The 20,535-nt window shown below is 39.1% G+C and overlaps 1 protein-coding gene across 10 annotated transcripts in view; it reads right to left on the reverse strand.

Annotated features, from left to right (window-relative positions):
* The window catches only part of PKP4 (plakophilin 4), a 101,695-nt gene that overhangs the window by 13,102 nt on the left and 68,058 nt on the right, over nt 1-20,535 (reverse strand). For all 10 annotated transcript variants that reach the window (XM_064514513.1, XM_064514514.1, XM_064514512.1 and 7 more), the window contains 6 exons: nt 19,903-20,119; nt 17,322-17,454; nt 13,558-13,771; nt 2,196-2,379; nt 752-869; nt 60-251 (listed from right to left, as the gene is read on the reverse strand). In XM_064514513.1, coding sequence (XP_064370583.1) covers nt 60-251; nt 752-869; nt 2,196-2,379; nt 13,558-13,771; nt 17,322-17,454; nt 19,903-20,119 — 1,058 coding nt within the window. The remainder of the gene's footprint in view (nt 1-59; nt 252-751; nt 870-2,195; nt 2,380-13,557; nt 13,772-17,321; nt 17,455-19,902; nt 20,120-20,535) is intronic.

The raw sequence follows: 20,535 nt of genomic DNA on the forward strand, positions 1-20,535 counted from the left end.
TTTTTTTAAACCATTGGCTAAACAACAGTCGATGTATTTGTACAAAGAAAAGGGCAAACCTGATCCTCCTGTGAAGCTTTTTTTTTCTTCTTCTTTTTTTTCCCCCAGCAGCTTGGCTCTGAATCTTTGCTAGGCGATTCCTTTCCTAACAAGTCGTCCAATTCATTAATGCCCAGCAGACGCGCCTGAGGTACCTCCAATTCCAGACGGTAAGAAAGGTTTCTCAAGGTACACACACAGTTCTCCACTGTCTGAAACCAAAGCATAAAGGTGTCACGTAGCTAGTTATTTTCTCACATGGCGATACTGCACACCAAACAAACTAAGCAGAGACGAAAAGGCATCTGGAGCACAAGCACCAATTTCTAACTCTGGGCCTCGGGCATCCCTGCTTCTGAAACTGAACTGAACTGAAATGTCTCTGCTGACATCCCCGGTTATGAAAATAGTGGTAAAAGTCATCTCTGCTGTAGTGACTTATTTTTTGGTATTTTGAAAATAAAAAGCACGAGTGCTTTTCATTATTATTTTATCAAGGAATGAATACTTCAATGCTGTCAAAAATGCAAAGCACAGAACTAGTTAATTTGCATTACGCAACAGAATTTGATTGTGCATAAATAACTTCAGGTTTGGAGAGAAGACCAGTCAAGCTAAGCACATCACAGTGCTAAATTACACTATACAACCCCCAAAAGATTGTATCAAAGATACGGTTCGGTAGTAAAAATCACTTAGAGTATGCACACACCTTGCTGTCATAATCTGACGTGTTCACACACGTGTGGATCACGTATAGCAGCGAATCGACCAGCCCTTCGCAAGACCTCATTTGTTTTCGGGCTTCTTCACCTGCAGAGCTTAGATTCCTAAAGGGTTGAAAGGAATAAGAATGTAAATGAACGCACAGCGCATTCACAGGCACACATATGTACTGCATTTTATCCAGGAGTCTTTTATACAGCTGCTTGATACATGACTTTGAGAAGTTAAAAGCAAACCTACCATTTGGTGCAACAGCCTTCTCCCACCCCCACACACTTTTCATAAAAGATAAATATAATTCAAACTAATTTCGAGCCCGAAGTGATTCACTGACAAAACCAACCATAAGCAGAAATCTCTGTCCCACGGGCTCTCCCATCCCAAGCTTTCCCAGCTGTCCTAACGCAACTCTGGGGTTTGTGTCCACTGCAGAACAGATCACTGAACTTGTCCGAGTTAAAAATACCCTTTGTCGCCTCTTTTAAAACCCAGATAAGGTCAGTGACCCGTCCTGTGGTGCAGCCTCGCTAACGTTTGTAACAGTGATACATAGATGTATAAATATATAAATGAGGGTGTCAGGAAAGGGAAAGGCTGCAGCGTGCGTAGTAACACACGGCAAAGGGTGGAAACAAGCACCTGCCTCCAGGGCCCCCAAAACACTGCCCGAGACGGGGAGCAGACGCGTGTCGGAAGCGGGGAGCCGCGGGGGAAAGCTGCCACCCTGCCCCGAGCCGCTCGCTACCTACGGCTGGGCTCAGCCGCAGCGTCAGGCTTGTCGTCTTGAAAAATAACACAATGACCAAAAAGAGGAGTAGCTTGTGAAAATATCCTGCAGTTTAGAAAGGTCACCGGCAGATAAAAAGCAACCCCGTTCCGTGCATTTAAACACAGCGGCCTTGCTCTGCTGTTTAATGGAACACGATTTGAAATTAAACTAAATGATAAACAGACCTACAAATAAACAGAAATTGTTCACATACTAGCCTTTGTCCTTGAATTTTCTTTTTAGATATTTTAAGTTTTGCATTTTATTATTTTGAAGAATACTTATTGCTGTTTGAGAAATCCACAAAAGGAATAGTCAAACATTTCTTTACTGATATGCATACACATACATACATAGTTTTTTTTAATGTATACAGCAATAAAGAATCACCAAATGCACATTTTTTTCTAAATAATTTTCATGAGCCATAGAAATCTCAGTAATTAATGCCATAATAGTTAACATCTCCCAGTGCCTAACTTTGTATTTGTCATGTTCCTTTAATGTAGGAAAAAACAAATACAAAAGTTGCCTGCATGGTCGAACTAAATGGAATTTATAGAGTGTAACAGCTATTTTGTTTTAAAGTTACCCCATAAAAAGAATCTGCTGGATAACAGGGCTCCTCCGTAACACGAAGTCTCCTGTAGCAGTAAATTACCTCAGGCATCCGGTAGTATTGCGCAGAACGAGGGAAGTCTGAAATTTAATTTTATGATCATCGTCGAAGGAAGAGCTGTTCCACCCGGAGTGGGGCACGACCACGGTGCTGGTCAGCGTGGACAGAGCGTCCCTGATGATGGTCATCTTCACCGCGTCGCACGAGGACAAGTTCCAGAGGACCCCTGAGGGGAGGAGCGCAGGGCAGCCGCATCAGCAAAGGCTCGCCAGGGTTTACGGCACGCAGCAACCGTAACAACTTAAGAGACATCGCTTTAAACAGGGGAAAAATAAATATACCTACGCATAGCCAGAAAAACATAATGAATTAGTCTGCAGCACAGCTTTTCCATGCCAACAGTATTGATCAATAAGTGGTCAGCAAAGCTGCCACTAAAAGATTCACCTTACAGACTTGAAATAATATTTTGTAAACTTCAGGTTTCAGTTTATTCAACAGCCTTCAGCTTGGCTGTCTGACTGGGATGTAAACTCCTCCATGAAAGAGCTGGAATGCGAAATAACGACCAGAATAAACCTAACACTAGATCAGCAGCAATATTTCCTGCCATACTGAGAAAGAAAACCTGCATATTAGTGTGTAAATAGTTTCCTTTCTTCCTGGAGGAAAACTAGCCAACGGAAACACGCGCTGATTTGACAGGAGAATTTCCTGCCTTTCTTGCTTGCGGAGAAGCTCCTGCTCCCCACCGCACTATAGGAGTCCAGATGTACATTCCCTATTAGTGCTCGGACTTGTCTCATTTTGCAAAACACCCCTCCGTCGTCCTGAAACCTGTGCTTCCAGGTCACTACATATCGCTAATGGCAATACTTTTCTTGGATATCTAAAGACAAGAATCCCGTACTGACACCTTCCTGCAACAGGAAGAAAAAAATCTGCCATTTTTTGTAGTATGCCCGACAAATGCCGAATCATATTCTTTGAGGGGAAAGACAGACAGAGAGACCAACAGAGAGACCAAGAATGCTGTAAACTCTAAAATCTTATCAAGTAAAACTCAAGGCTATAACTTATATGTATGCACTTAAAAATACTGCTTATAAAACACGTGAAAAATGAGGAAGAGCCATATTGCGGAGCTCTGCACAGTCCACCCTGAACGCAGTCTCATTTAACAGCGCGCACAAGCTGCTGGCAGCACGTAGGAGCTGGCTGTTTCCCTGCATTTATCAGTATTACCATAACATCTGCTAGGACTGTCAGTGCGAGCTGGTGTAGACTCACGCTACAGCAGACACTTCTGCTCCTGGAGAGGTCACTACTGGGTTTGCCGGAGTAACTCAGCATACAACGTAATATAAAACAAGATGCCAAAGTCATTTACTACAGAGTTGAGGTTTATTGCTGCCTTATTGAGGCCTTCCTCTGCCTGCTGCACCTCACCATCAACAGCCTCTTCCTGCCTGGTCCAGTCTTGGTAAAAAGGCACTGGATACACAACCCTGCAGCCTGTTTCAACAGAAATTTCTGAACATTTCAAGGAATGCATGCCCCGTTCCCCTTTTCTTATTCTCCATACAATCAGGTGATTATACTCACCTTGGTCTTCAGGTCTCCTCTTCCCAGAGTTCCTGATCCTCACCAAATGAGGATGGAAATCTGGCGGCTCATCTCAAGAGTTGCTCTTTTCTGCGGCAAACCCCAGGCTCCCGGAGTTTTACCTCCTCACAACGGAGAGCGGGTCTGTGGCCCTCAGAGGCTGCTGCTCTCCACCAGTTTTGAGAGGCAGCTTCGTCTCCACGCACCTGTTCTCTGCTCGGCTGGAGCCGGTCGCAGACCCTTTGATTGTGCATCCCGTTACCCTTCCAGAAGGAACCATGTCCCATCTGTTCAGGAGCTCTCATATTTTTAGACTTCCCGTTTGACAACTGTTTAATTTTCTGCTGATGCTTGTAAATGACTTTTGTTCAATCTTTTCTCCAAAATTCCTTCTCGTACCCACTGTCTGGTTACCTTTTTGAACACCTATTTTGCAGAACTATTTCTTCTGTGAAAACTGTGCATTTCATTCCAATACTTCAACATATTACAGGATACTCCATTAATTTATAAAAGCTAAAGAACAGACTATGTCCTTCACAGTCTCATAGTCCCGAGGAACTAAAGATGAAAAATCTACTGCAATGGACACTTCACATGTCAAAATGTTCAGAGATAACTGATGTTAAATTTTAATACTATCATACAGACATTTTTAGAGACATGGAAAAAATTACTTCTCACTTTTCCCTCCAGCTCCTGTACAACAAGGCTTCAAGTAAGACAGACAACTGATATATAAACTGGGAAAGGGGGAAAAGAAGTCTCTAAAGTTAGCTGGAAGTGTGCTACAGAAGATTTGAGAGAGAGCTTCATAAATTGCTTGTGGCTTCCAAGTTTGTACTGTGTCACATCTTCACACTCAAAATGAGCTGAAGTTTACTTATTCTTCAGGTTTAATAGTTTGATTACATAAAGCTATTGCAATACATATGCAATTTCACACCACAAATATCTTCTGTGACTGTATGCTTTCCTAAAGAGAAATTCTTCATAGCAACCTAACAGTGAGATATCTAAACGCTTCCTGGCCCTAGGGCGTTACACTTCTGAGACTGCATTTTGTGCAGTTTGTGATTCGTTCTAGAAACTAATCCCAACTAAACTCTCCCCCCCAACATTTGTTGTTAAAGCAAGTTACGTAAGAGAAATACATTCTGTACCGAGTCTCAGACTACCATTAGATATTAAATTGTCCACAGTTACATAACACATGAGAAAACAGCTTGCTTGATTTTATGTGGCCTTGCTTTGACAATGCTGCTGCGTGTTTATTCACAGAGGTGAATCTCTCCGTCCTGCCAGGTGCGACGGCCCCGAGATATCTAAGGGCTCGTGAAACAGCTGGAGGAGCTGGGTGACGACCCCCTGAGATGCCACGGCAGCAAGGACGACGCGTCAGGCGTTAGCCGGGGAGGGATCACAGCAGGCAGATCCCTGGAGCTCCCCTGAGAAACTAAGTCAAAAGCTGCCCACAGGCTCGACTTTTTTTAGAAGGCAGCTTGTTTAAACGATTAATAATTTATTTCCCTGCGATCATTATCTGAACGCAAAAGCTTTCACCAGGACACTCCATTTGCTAATTTGGAAGAAGCCTTCAGCCATTTATTTTATGAAGGCAAGATAAAACTGTATTATGCAGCTCTTTAGTCTTTATTTTAAAGATGAGAATACAATCTGATTATTTATAGAGTGTTTGTTTTAAGATACTGCGACCAAATTTAGGGCTTACTAGAAATAAACACTGAGGGCAAAGGCAGGTACAGTGTGGGAAGTTTCCTTTCAGAAATAAGGAAATGAGAGGAGCTGGTGTGAGGAGCTGTATCAAGGACTCCTGGGATTACAGTATAATTTGGCATGTCATTTAAACAGGAATGCCTTTTTACTCCTCACTGCTGTGAAGCAACACTTAAAATGCGGGGCTATGTGTTTTCTCTGATCAGGGCCATCTCTGCCTGCCCGGTTTTGCCTGGAATTCTGATCCCTGCAGGTCTCGCAGCGATCGCGGTTCTAACTTACATTTCTGTGCACATCAGCTAATACGATCCTACTCAGGAAACGAGGATAAGCAGCATGATAAAGTTGAGAGACTTTATCTGCATGAAAATCTGCAGTTGCTGTCATTGCCTGAACCGCTTTGTTAGCAATAGCTGGACATTTTTGTCATGAGTGTGTTTCTTCGGACAGACACAGAGAAAGTACCTCACCGTTCGCACCTCGCATGAGTCTTTAACAAACACATGTAAACCTGGCTCCAAAGCTCTAGCCGGTCATTTAAATTGATCAGATTTTAAGAATAAAAATAAAAACAACATTTGAGGAGTACGTCTGCCTCCTGAAAAACTAAGAAACTTTGCTGGTCATATTTAAGATTATTTAGTATAGCAAAAACCTAGATGTCTGGCTCTGATAAAATATTCCATCCTAAGTACGAAAAAATAATGAAAACATATATAACACTGATTTAACTATAGATAAAATGCTTTTAAATGGCTAAGATGTAAAAGATACAATAAAATACAGCACTCATATCAAGCTATGCAAACAATATTGATGAACCAGAATATGTTTTTCTCTAAACTGGCTGAACGGGAGAGAAAAAAATAATTCAAGAAGGTACAGGATGAGGAAAGCACAATAAAAATGCTCAACAGGTTATTCAGGGATATGATTTAAGTTAAAAGCCTTAGATACAAGCCTTCTATAACATCAGATATCAACAAAACCAATATAAAAATCTAAATAGCTTTAATAAAAGATTCCTAAAGGAAAGTGTATAAGCTTATGCACTAGATATATATATATATATTTTTAGCAGATTTTAGGTACTCTACATTGGAGTCCTAGCAGGGGCAGGTAAGTCCTTTCACAAAGCCAACAGAAGTCACTCATGGAGGTACTTTAGAGACTCCCCTTCCTTTTTCCAATCCTGTTCTGAAACAATTCTTAGAACTGATATAACATCAGAAATGAGGCATTAGACAAACAGAAGGCATTAGACAAATACCTATCACACAGGTGAAACCTGCGTATAAGCCCGAAGTCCTCAACAAGAGGACTCGTGAAGAGTACCAACCGTCAGCAGCACTGAGGGGCCTCCTGCAGCTGGTCAGAGGGATGCCCTAGTGCTGTGGCCCCCATCCGCCACCTGCCTTGGCGTAACGATGCTTGCAGACAGCACACGGTGTGATCAGGATTGATCTGAGGTCTCTGAAGTTGTTTTGGGGCCCGGATAATTTAACAGAATATGCAACCAGGGACAGGAGCAGCTAGTGGCAGCTGATAAAAGTGTGTGCAACTTTGCAGATAGGAGGCAACTACCAGACGTAACCCTCCAAACGCCATACCATGTCTTGCGCCGTGTCCATATTTCTGATTTTCCAGATTGAAAGCTGTACCACTTAGAGAAAAACTCTTCAATGATTTAGATCCCATCCTTGAACCTGACGAGTTAAAGCCAAATAACCTTGATGATCTAATGTAAACTCTGGTCTAGCAACAAAGAAAACAGGATTGTCTGAAAGATTTGTGTGTGAAACTGTCTATAGATGTGGGTGCTGAAAAAGAGCACAGGTCAACCAGACTAAAGAAACTGGCATATAAAATAGTGCATCAAAAAGTTTGGTTGAACAGCTTTTGCCTGCAGGTTGAGTCAGCTTTTTGTTCTAAAGGTCCTGGGTCTCTGACTCTAAGGTGCTAGTCAAACTCTTCAAGTAAACCTTAATATTAGAAATTTGACTGTAACTGACCATGTCCCTCCCTAATTTAAAAAGACACTTACAAAGCCTGTGAAATTTCCACAAGCTGGAATGCAGCAGAAACAGAGACACAAGTCCAGAACACCAGATTTCAGTGACTGAGGGGTTTTTTTTTTTTGGAAGAATTCCAAAGATATTTAGATAAAAATGGAGATAGGGATTCTTCCTAAGAAGAAAATGACTACTAAAAAGAAAGACAAGACTCTGGAGGAATATAGTCTTCTTTTCAGTCTTCACATTTATCTCACTTTACCCAGAACTGATGTGGAGGTGCAAAGACCTGTGATGAGGAAACGTCTGCCAGCTGGGTCCAGAGATCAAGCTCTGTACGACGGCTGTGGTGCTACCTGCAACACCAGTGGGCACTGGAAGCAACAGCTGATCTTGCTGTAAATAGACAAACTGGGCGAGTTTCTGTGAGGATAACATACACGTCTTGTGTAAATTCACACAACGTGCCAAAAATTATGCAGAAACAAAAAAGATCTCAAGGCTTAGGCAGCAAGAATCCTACTTTCTTTTGGAAATGCAATCTAGAGAAGGTGATACGAAAAAGTAAAAAAGGTTTAATCTCTGCAGAATGAAAAAAAACCCAGAACTGGAACATCTGGTAAAAATGGGTAGTTTGGAATCCTTACTTTTAAAGACAAAACTTGATGCTGTTGCATTCCCAGTGCCTGTAGACAGGCTACAGAAATCCCCCCAAATCAATGGGTTTCTCAAAATTTTCTGTAGGGTACTCCCAACTGGAGAGAAATTATTCATGAAGAGCTGTTCTTCTAACACACCAAATAATAACAGTCTGTTTTTATATGCTGCTTGCTGTGCATAATGCACATAAAATCACTCAGGAGCAACATATTCAAGCATTCAAGCTGATGGCCTTCTATATAATTAAAAAATATATTTAAAACTCCACTGATTCACTTGCAGATTAATAAATGCAGTAGGCTTTATCGCTTATACTAGGATATAGAAAAAGACTGGCACTATAATAGCACGAATGCAGGGCTCTAGCTTACTGACCTACAAAAGACAGCATCAGCCGAAAACTAACAGTGAAGTACATAAGTCATAGTAAAAACTGACAACGAAGTAGATAAGATATAATAATTGATGTCACTGAAACACAGAAGTATGAAACTAATGTATTTGAAATTTCACTGACCTTTTTCCTGCCTTTATGTGGTCAGGCATATGGAGTGCAGAAAACTGTGCAACAGCAGCATATGATATATAATTAAAAAAAATTAATGTAAAAACCAATAGCTTGTTTACTAGAATTTCTCAAATCTAGAACAGTTTTGCTGTCACAGGCTGTAAACATCTCACGAAAGGGAAGGTTTTGTTTTTGTTGGTTTTTTAAAGGTCATTGCCTATCACAGCGATGCTACTTGAAGTCTTGGGACACTGTCGCAAGGACAGTAGTAACAGATCCATTTGTTTGAGATTTCATTTTACAGCAGCACAGAAACATTAAGCCTGGCTGTATCAAATGCTGGGTACTTCACTTGCAAATCATCACTTTTGTTCACAGTAAAGAATTTTCTGTCTACGTCTGGGCTGGACTTGGACAAGATTGGTCAGCTTTGTAACAGGAAGAATTAAGCAAGTCAAACAACTCTCTGTTTAGATCTTTTAGCCAATTTTGCTGACAGTGGCTGGAGTTACCAGGAGAACTGCAATCTGTAAGCAGAAGCTTGGTTTTATCCTTCTCACTGCTCGCCAAAAGTAGGTGGGAACCGATGGGTTTGCTGATCACTAATGGCTCCATAGGGATACGGGGAAGCAACATTCCTTAACCAGGAGAAGTATTACATGGGAAGCATCTCCCACCATCTCCTTGTCTCTAACCTTTCCTTCTCAGGGAAAAACAGTAAGATGGTTGTACATTGACTGTTCTGACATACAAAACGTTTCAATATTAATTCATCCTCCTCCTAGACTTGGATCTACAGCAATATTTTCAGGTGACAAATCTGCCTTTTGCAATAGATAACAATGACGATTCAGGATAACTAAAAAACACCTTCCCTCAGACTCAGGAGCCACTTTCAGGATCGTAAGGGGTTCTTTGGTTGGTTTGTTTTTACTGACTACAGGTTCCACTTTGAACGGGGTATATTAATGATGTAGTCTCAGCATCTGTAACAGGATTTTAAATAATTGCTCCGTCTAGAAAATCCATTATGTGACAGCTCTGCAAAGTTTTATTTTGTTACCTAATTCAGCAAATATGTAAAATGTGGTTAACCAGCAATTCTGTTAGGCCTAGGAGACATCCTGATGCATGCATAGGATCATCAGGCATCCTCATGCAGGCATCTCCAGACAACAGCATCAGCTGTTTACAGTCAACTGTTTGTGGCACCTTTTGAATTATCAGTGGCAAATAACACTTCCTCCTCTGTATCCAGCCATGTCTTTTTTTCATTTTCTTTTGGTTTTAAATCTCAGCATTTTAATCTCAGAAGAGTCTACTACAGTGAATTCCAGCGCAGCTGCTCACGTCAGGTGGTGTTAACGAAAGGGGAGCAGGTTTCGTGGAGCTCTCTGCAGCCGCGCGGGCTCGGGGGTCCACTCCTGAGCACGGATGCTTGTGCTCACTCTCTGCAGGTTTTACACAGTCGATCCCAAAGTGCTTTGGATTGTATACAGAATAGAGCAGAGGTAAATATTAGAGTAAAATGAAGTGGTAAAAGGCAACTAAACCTGTTTCACAGAGCGATCAGTTTGCAGACTTGTGTGGGCCTTGCAGCTATTTCTGTACCTCCTCAGAAGGTACCTCAGGCTCCTTTTCCAAAAACACACCAGCTGCAACGCACAGTGTCAACTGCTGCAGGGACGCAATCCCTCAGAAAGACAATTCTGTATACACAGAAGATCACGCTGCTGGATGAAGAGTAATGTAGTGATGTAGTGATTTGAAGAAATAAAGGGAAGAATTGCCAGGATCATAAAAAACAACCTCTTTCCACTTCCAATGACAGAGCTTTGCCATACAGCTAAGCTGAGGATTAACTGTGTCTGGAAGGGCAGAATTTGTGCTCATTCTTTCTTAATCCTAACTGCAAAATCCTCCTGCTTCCCCTGGGCCAGCACTGCCACTCGTCTGACCTCACCATGAGTTGTTTCAGGGAGCAACACTGACAGAAAACTAACCATTGAAAAGCCTGGATCAGAGGTCTTCCTCTGGAGGAGGAGCAGTTTATGGCTCATCTCTGCTGGCAAAGATCTCATAGAAATCAAGAAACTACCTCTATTGAGGATGCTTCTGACTCACTTTCACTGGAAAACACGCGCTACTGGCATAAACCAATTATTTCTTAGATTTTAACATATCACAGGGCTGTTTGCCCAGGTCTCTTCATAGTAGACTCAATTATTAGGAACTGCACCTGCATTCAAGAACATGCATATGTTGATTTTCCACCCCACAGAGCTGTACAAGCCTTGCAAGACACAAGTTCCTGGAATCCGCAGATTGATTTCAGGCTCTGTTGACCTACTGCGAAGTAAAAACTCATCTAGACAGACCAAACCAGCACACATCCTTCAAGCCACTGGTCAGGGACCGGAGCTCCTGGGCCCCACGAGCACTTCCAGCGCGGAAGCGGTGGAGGAGGAGCTGGTGCAGAACATCAGCTCCCGGGGAGGAGCGACCTCCCTGGCGAGAAGGCACAGAGGGGCAGCAGCAATGGAAACCGCCCGCAGCTCCTCATTAGCTATATTCCCTCCCACAGCATTTTAAAGTTCAGCTTTTAAAGTCTGTGGGGGTTCGTTGTTACTTCAGGTTCCCAAGTCATTTGTGAGGTTAAAAGCTTGGTTTTGACTAAATCATCCCTCCCTTCATAAATCTTATATAAATGCATTCATGTGAAAAACAGCTATGTAGATTGCAAGAAGTTTGCTATTCCTAATTTTACTTGATAAAGTAATTTTGCATTTTAAAGTAAACTAGATGGGGATTTCACATGCGGTGATATACCTGTTTTCTTTCAAAGGCAATGGATACCTACTAATTGATACTGCTAATGAGGAAGATATAATTAATTTACTAAGGAAGAAGCCCTTTCCTCAGGAAAAGAAAATGCATATTTCCCTCATTAAGAAATGTTACACTACATACTCCATATTATATGAAAAATGATGAATAAGCTGAAACACTAATGAATACTGTTAATTTTAAACTAGAAATCAGCCATGTAGTGTTTCCAGTGGTGTAGATTTATATTCATTTTTCTGTTTTTATAAGATTATCTTAAACTTGGAACGCACAGTAAACTGGGTGTGGATTGCTACTTCTAATTCTGCCACAGGTAGAGTTTTTCAGCTATTAACCAAATAGTCATTGGACCTTCTCCACGTCTTTCTTTATATTGGTATTTATAGAAAGGGTTTAAAAATCTCTGTCAAAAGTGTACTGTGGACTTTTCCTACAGTGTTCAGCATTGGTCTAACTCTGTTCTAACTGAAGTCAATGTCACTGACTTAAGCAGAACACAATTAGGTCAAAACTTACCATTTTGCTGTGGTTGGTATAAAAAAGGATCATACAATATCTGTGTGTTAAAGTGTCACTTTTTCTGAAGTAGTCACCTTCATTATAACTCAAATTGAATACCATATTTATTTGAAAATTATTTTTACTTACAGATTATGTGCTATATATTTTTTGAAACATAACAGCATACCTATTTTTTAAAATAAATAGTGACTGTACCGTCTATAAGCAAAAATTTGATTTTGGCTTTATCTGTGGAACCATCCCTCACGTCTTAAAAGCACAAGTAATTCAGACACATAAAACTCGAATTTTGTAGACCAGACAAAGCAGCTAATGTGCAATTCTACTTTTAAGTATTCCACTTACATAACTATTCTTAAGGAAATAACTGTATGCTAGTAGAGAAAACACCAAACCTACAGGTTATCTTAACATTTGCTTATGTGGAAAATATTTAGGGAAAAAAGCCTGCATATGAATTTAAAGTGATATGCTTTGGATACATTCTGTACAGAATCATTCTCACTACTTAATATACTTCCAAAGTGACTAAGCTAAGGCTCACAACAGTGCTCAAGTTAGAGATAAGAGAGCTCATACTGGGACCCATTCCAAGTTATTTCTTTGTTTAGAAAAGCGATTAAGATATTTCACTGTCAGCTAATGCAAAATAGCTTAATTTGAAACAGAATGAAAAAGTTTTATGAAACCAAACCGAATGAGAGAGCTATCAAAACTTGAAATAGGAAGTTTTCAGAAAAAGTGAAAACTCTGCTTTTTTCTGTCCTCTCATATTTTTCAGGACTCTGACTTTCACAGACACATCACCCCCATGCTAAGAGAGAGAGACAGTAGGTGCATCCTAACACATCTAACACTAACAAATCCAACCTGTTTCAATGAAAATGGAGCTCCTTCATGTGTTAGAACTGCAAATCATTTATTATTTCTGCCCTTTCTGTCTGCACCAAATGCCAAGTAGGTCCATGGGTCATAAGCTGAATCTGTTATCTCATAATCAAGAGATGAGAAGTGTGCACACAGTCATTCACCGTGACTCTAATAGGCTGGAAACTGAGAGCCTTCTGTAATTTGAATACTTGCAATTGTCTGCCTGTACCTTAAAACACACTTTTACAGTCTGGGTTCATCTTTGAATTCTGCAAGACCTTATTTAATACTTGTCATAAGATTTTTAAAAAAAAAATCAGTAATAAAACTTATAAGAGCCAATAAAGTAATACTGATTCAAGATCTAGGTCTGCATGAAGGAGAATCATACTGAAGCAAAATTTATCCTAAGTGTAACTACTCTAAGATTCACTTCTCCCAGTGAATCTATACTTGTATGCTAATATTTTAAATGTCAGTAATCAAAATAAATTATTTTGTATTGACAAAAAAACTAATGCACAAATCAAATTCCAGACAATATGCTCCAATTCCAGTCACTTACCAGCTATTTCAAAATTTTGTCCAGCACAGAAAAATAATCTGTATTACAATTCTGCACTGGTTTCTATACAAAACTTACCTGTTACAAGCTCTTTTATTTCTGCATCAATAGTTTTTCTTAACAATCGTAAAAGGGCAGGTATCCCACCAACGTTCTTCATTGCTATTTTGTTTTCATCAGTAGACTTTCCATAAACGAGGTTTCTCAGTGCGCCACAAGCGTTCTTCTGCACTTCCAGGACTCTGTGATCCAAGAGGTCGACCAGATGCTTGATTCCTCCTAGCCGACACACCTGCAATACGGAATGACGGGAACATCAGCTCCTATGGATTTCATACATTTCACTCTACAGATTTAAAAGGCCCCTTTTTTTGTAATGAGAGTATACCCTATTCTACTCCAAGAAGAAATATTATGGAGAAATCTTATCTTGACTGTTATGCTGTAGTGAAAAATCCTGTGAACCACTCATATCCTTGCTGAAGAGGCTGATGGACATTTCAATCATTCTCTGTCTTCAGAACAGTTACTGTTAAAGCTCTGTTTGCAAGTAGTAAATTTTTAAAAATTATTTACTGTACCTCAGTATATCTTTCTAGCAAATATCAGAAATGAAAAGTTGCAAAGATTTAAATGTCAACTGCTATTATTTAGCTAAACCGAAAAAAATCTGGTTTAGATTATCACATATTCAGTCCTACTGGTGTATCTAAAGTTCTTTTTGGAAGGAAAGTTTACTCTGAAGAAATTTCTTAAAACAAGAAATCCTGTTTTAAACAAGACAAGTTGTATTTATTTTTCAATATTTTTTAAAATACTTTCCAACATTAATTGCCTGTGTTTTGAAATCTCATTTCCATGTAGTGCTTTTCTTTGTTCAAAATCACTTAAAGAAACCACAAATGATTGAAGTAATTAAGAAGTTTGTTATAATTTGCTAAACTAAAAATTTTTAGAAAGCCATAACTTTTAGTAGTATTACTTTTAAGACTAACATTAATTTTAAATTAAAAATCATCACTGACAGTTACTAAAATATTTTCTATAAACCGATTTGCTTTAATACAAATCTTTGCAATACACGATCCATACTTTAATATGGTGAAAGAGGAACGCCGTCACACCTGAATCCGCCACTCACCAAGGCTGTGGTTCTGGGCCAAACACTTAGACGTGATATAAAGCACCGTATCCTAAGGATTCTGCTGTTCAGGATTAAAACCACTTCCTATTCTAACCTGTACAATAATTAGTTTGGCAAGTCAGAATGCTATTTCAAATAAATTAACACATACAAGCTTTCGTGGAATTTTTAGCTGAAGAAGTTCACTGTCTTTCATTGACCGTAACATAAAAAGCATAAAACACTTCTAAGTGAAAACAGTACTGAGATCTAGTGAAAGCTTTTAAGTAGACGTTTTGCAAAAACAGAATCTTATCTCTATCACATTCTTGGAAATTGGTATTGGGTATCAAATTGACTGGTATCTTTATATACACCTAAAAAGAGCCAAACTGAAGAGGAGTGGAAAAGCAACTGAAATGTACGGTTTCTATCAATAGTATATATGTTTTAACTTGTCAAATCACCCGTTAAGTAGAATAATAAAAATAAAATGAAAGGCTGGTGACTTTGAAATTTTTTAGACTTGTGTTTAATAGAGTATATTTTTCGAAAGGAAACCTTAAATTTATTCTTAGAATAATGCAGTTTTACTACTGTTAGAATTATATCACATTTGATAATCTGCATGAGCCTTCACGTTTCAAAATACATCAATTACTAACAAATGGAAACTAAGTGTATTTGCACATCTGCACTGTTATAAAACATGGGCATTGATCTATCACACATAGCCACTGCTATGCCAACAGCCACTAGGAACCTGTATGTGAGGGCATTCTGTGCGCTTAAATAAAGCTTATAGTTATTTACTTGGAAAGATTTCTGTAGCTAGGAAGTTTGCCATACCATGAAAATCATCTTGCATATTATTTATCTGATACAAACTACATTGAAAGCACATACTGCAGGATGCTATAAATTTTTTTAAAATGTTTATTCCTTTTTAAGGCAAATAATTCTTATTTCTACATTATTAAATAATGAAGCAAGAAATAACTATTCATATTTTTCAGTTAAATCTCCCTCTTGTATGTCAACACAATAGTACATCTAACACTACATCTACGTTACACATTATTTAAGGAAAAACAAATTTAGATAGATATTCTTTACATGCAAGTGTAATTTATTTTTTCTGTGTAATTTTGCAGGTAATTTAAACAGTAAAGATGGGTTTCTTGCAGGTAGGTGGTTTCTTACGCTCACCTCCAGGTTTTAGCAATGCAAGCACTTGAGTTCATTTTGCTAGGCTTGTAATACCCTGATACCTGAACTGATTTGAAAACATATACCAAATATTTTGAATACTAAATAGGATAAATAATTGAGACCTCATAGACATTTCAGTGCCACATTCAAGTACTGCTTAAATTTTGGCCTTTCCATTCTTTTATTTCTGTGTACTTCTGAAAAAATCAAAAGAGACATTTCATAATTTCTACAAAATCCTGTAATAAGTAAAACTGAGACAGTGACTGTCAGAAACACAAGATCTCAGCTGGATGAGCATATGCAGATAAATAATATTCTAAGAATTCCTAAATGAGCAGTCACAAAATAGCAAGACTTCATAAAACAACAGACTACCGATAAATCCAGCTACACCTGATAATCATTGCACTACGTCTGATTATCACTGTTATCTTTAATGAAGATGAAAAACACCATTACCCTTTCCCCAGCCAGCTCTCTGCTACTTGTCAGATCTTGGCCACTTTTAACTCAGTAATCTGATGGAAGACTAACCTGGCAAAACAAAAAACACCCTTGTTCTAGGTCAGCGGGCTGAACTGGGTTGACAGTGGCCCAGTCAGCACCAGACTTGGTGCATACCAGGTCTGGCAACAAGCATCCAGCAGTGGACCTGGGGGAATCAGAGAGATGAAGGGAGGGGGGATCAAAGGGAGAAGTGCAACCTCTCCCTCCCAGCAACTGTGGGTTGTTATGCTCAGTTAGCAACATTCTTATAAAAGTTGTATGAATATTTTATTAATGTAAGTAATATTCATCATGTTCATCATGAAAATAATAGATAAAACACACATGGGATATGAGTGAGAAAGTAAATTCCTTCAGATCAATAGCTTATAGCTGCTCTGTGAAAACAGCAGCTCTTTAAATTTAGACAACTGCTAGGTATTTTAACAATAAGCTGTATTTTCACTCAGATGTACCTTTCCTCCACAAGGTACTGAAATAAATACTGCCCTCTGTGTATTTCTAGGATCGGGATTTCTTTTCTTTGCTTGACAGGTCACTTATTCTCTATGAGGCCTTAGAATATCTTCATCAAAAACAGGGGAAAGCCTTCAAGAATTATTGTTTCTTCAAGAATTATTGCTTTTGTTAGTCTCCAGTCATCAGCACATTACACACACATGTAGACTTCAGTAAACCCGTACTTCTACAGCTCTGCCAGTCTATGCAACTTGAATGTTAAAGAGTTTCACACAATTTGCATGTTATACAAAGACAGCGTCTTATGAGGGTCTATGTGAAGATCTTCATGCACATATGAAGATCTATGTATATATATGTGCATATATTTACACACACCTATATACATCAACATTAACGTATACCTAGTGCAACCAGAAACATAAAAGGGTCCAGGATATTGTGTTACAGCAAAAAGATGAAAACAGAGGCAAAAGGTCTAGTTGTTCTCTTAGTTCTGCATGGTTTCCCCAGACCAGAAAAGGAGTACGTGCCATACCTCTGTTTTCACTTTGTTATCTCCGAAGCACAGGTGCTGGAGGTAGGCAGCCGCGTTCGCCTGAACCGATGGGAACTGGTGCTGAAGCATGTGAATGACTTCAGGCAGCTCTGGATCTCGCCAGGCAAACTCCCTTCATTAGATGAACACATCCAAGCAAAGGCATTAGTTATAAACGCGTTTGTTTATTAGGTAGAATTACTAGAGCCCCTTAAGTGTTTTTCAACAATTTTGTTTTTGTTCTGGAGTACCAGGGCTAGGAAGAAAAACAGATTTGTTGGAATAATTATGAGCCACCTCACATTTTAGTCTTCCTGTTGGGAAAGAACGCTTTATATCCTATGTTCTTCAGTTAGATTGGTTATGTTGGTGATACAAACAAATGAACATACTAAAATTACACCAACTGAAACACTGCAACCTATGTACGTCTCCCAGCATTTCAACACAGAGTGCAACAGATGCACAGATTTTTCCTAGGTCTTACACATTTAACGACATTGCTCAGGTGCCTCTCTTCCACACAGCATTTTTTGCTCCACACTGGATGTTCTTCCTTGTTTGAAGTCAGTTATACTTGAAAAAAACCTGTGCAGATATGGATTTCTTCATTATAATCAGATCCAGGTAGTTTGCATAATTTGAGTTAGTTAGGGATTGCAAACTTAATATCAATTTCATCAAACCCGCTTTATTAAACACAGCCATTTTACTGATGTAGACAAATCCCGGAAAAGGCATTAAGCACATCCATGCCCAATTCATGGGGTTAGAAATATATCCACTAACATTTGTTGGGCCATCTTCTTTTTGTAAAGGAAGTTAAAAAAAACCCAGTATATAAGATTTGCTGTTCTTGAAAATCCAAGCAAGTGTAATAGTTGATGTTCCAAGAATAATATTTTGGTATTCAAAAGCTAACACTCGCATGGCCAGTTGGGTCTCCCAAGGATCCCTTCCCAGTCGCTGAAAAGGGCAAGTTACTTAGGTGCCCGCTCTGAACCACCCAGTAAGTAGAGGCTTATTTCTCCCTAATGACAACAGCAAGCTCTTAGGAAAAATTGCCTTTCCGATAATAACGATATCTTTTCGAATGCTCCCTCAATCTTATTGTAGAGCAATGCTTTCAAAGGCTGGGGCTCAGGATAAGACACACTAACTTAACCTTGGCAATAGCGTGATACGAGAACCAGAAACTGAAAGAGATCAGAACAAGACAAAACTACCTCATTGCGAAATCACAACGTAAGGAAGTGTATCCGTGATGAAAGGTAAGTCAGAATTTCTTAGAAGTTCTTTGCATCCCTGTTATCAGTAAACAACTTTTGTGGTAACTTTTTGTAAGCTGTACCAGAACAGATCAGCAGCAACATGCAACTAGCAAGCGTTAGAGGTAAGATAATTCTATCAACCTCATTTAGATGAACATATAAATAGAAGAGTTAAATGAAATTAATCCAGTCTCTCTGTATCTATTAAAATAGGAAATATATTAATTTTCATTAATAAGAAAAATAACAAAGAAGATCAGTGCTTTTATTTTCAAGACTGAAGGACAGGGCCAATCTAGAAAGTAACTAAATCATGTTTGTTACTAGTTTTCTGTAAAACAGGAAGCCCAAAAGATTTCAGTGTAAGACTCCGGTCTGACCACAGCTATTAGTTATCTTTTTCAAAGCTGATTCAGTGTCCTAATTTTCTGTATGAAAGACTCCAGAGGCATCGCTGGAGTTCATACCCTCCAACGTGATCTGTTCTGCTTTCACCTTGCTTCTAAACCTGCAAAACGTGTGATCCACTTTCGACCACGCTGCCCCAACGAACTGGCAAGCGAACTGACATTTCTAGCGATCATACACTCACGCCGAAGATAAACAGAGAGTACTGTAAAACTCCTTAAGCTTTACATGGGCTGCTTTTGATATTCTCATTTTAAAGTATAAGGTTTTAGTAAAAAGAGTGTCTATTAAATTGTAATGACGATATTACACTTGTCACATGGCCATGTTGTTGACATGCATTTAGATCATCAAACTAAATTAACTGTTTTAAAAATAAAAGTATGTATTAGCTTTTGCAAAATGGTACATTTATATTTTTTAAGATTTACGTTGTTTTGAATTTTAAGTAAGCTGTTCATGAAAAATTCATTCAAATAAATTAAACATGTACTTTCTATTTTCAAAACCTGACATTTTCCCACTCCCACAGAGAAACTTACTACAGTATTATAAATGCCTCTGAAGAATTACTCAGAAAGACTGACAATAATCCACTCTGTTGTCATCAAATTTACCAACATTTCTTTTAATAACTTCTAAATGAAAATAACCATAGAAGAAATAATAGCATAATAGCATTTAAAAACGTACAAGTCATTCATCCTTACTGTAGCTAAGTAGAAGAAATTTATTACTTTAGCCATTCAACAGGATCTTTAAATCCAAATTAGTCACAAATGTTTAAGCAATGCAGAGCTGAAATGCGCACAACAAAAGGTGCCATATTTATTCAACAAAAGTATTAAAAATTTTACTATTCTGGCAAATACGTGTGGTTATGGAAAGCGGAAGGGACTTGCCTGGGGTCTTTCTGGATGCTGTCTATGGACGGCGACCGCGTCGTCCCATCGTCAGCGGGCACCGCGTGCTGCAGCCTGCCGTAGCCAGGCTCCGAGAGGCGATACGGCACCGACCTGTAGGGCTCCGCGTAGGTCGCCGTCGTGTTCAGGGTATAGTTGTTTCTTTGGTATGCGAGTGTGCTACGCTGACTGGACGACCTTTGAAGGTTTCCAACTCCTAGCACAAAATCAGTATTAAAAAAAATAGATAACAAATGTCTGTTGAAGAAACACAGTAATACTTGGTTAAAAAGAGTAAGCAAAAAATAATTCTAGAAAGAGTGCAGGATGCTCCATGTCCAAAGGCTATCATCAGACATTAGGGAGCAGTTACTCCTAAATTTAAAATACCCACAGGTAACGTCTCTGGGAAGACGAGGCTAGTTACAGAAGGAGAGGTTTGGTGGAATCTGATTTAAACCCTTATTTGCTTGAGTATTTAAAGTAAGAAATGCAGCTTGTGACTTTAAACAGAAATCAGGCTCTAAAATGTTAATAAAATTCAGCTACCAACAGTAATTTCAATTTGCTAACCGTACGAAAGAGGGAAAAATAGCTAAACAAAAATTGCTTTAACTGATACTATATTTTCCT

Source organism: Dromaius novaehollandiae, chromosome 7, assembly GCF_036370855.1.
Source record: "Dromaius novaehollandiae isolate bDroNov1 chromosome 7, bDroNov1.hap1, whole genome shotgun sequence".
Classification (NCBI taxonomy): domain Eukaryota; kingdom Metazoa; phylum Chordata; class Aves; order Casuariiformes; family Dromaiidae; genus Dromaius; species Dromaius novaehollandiae.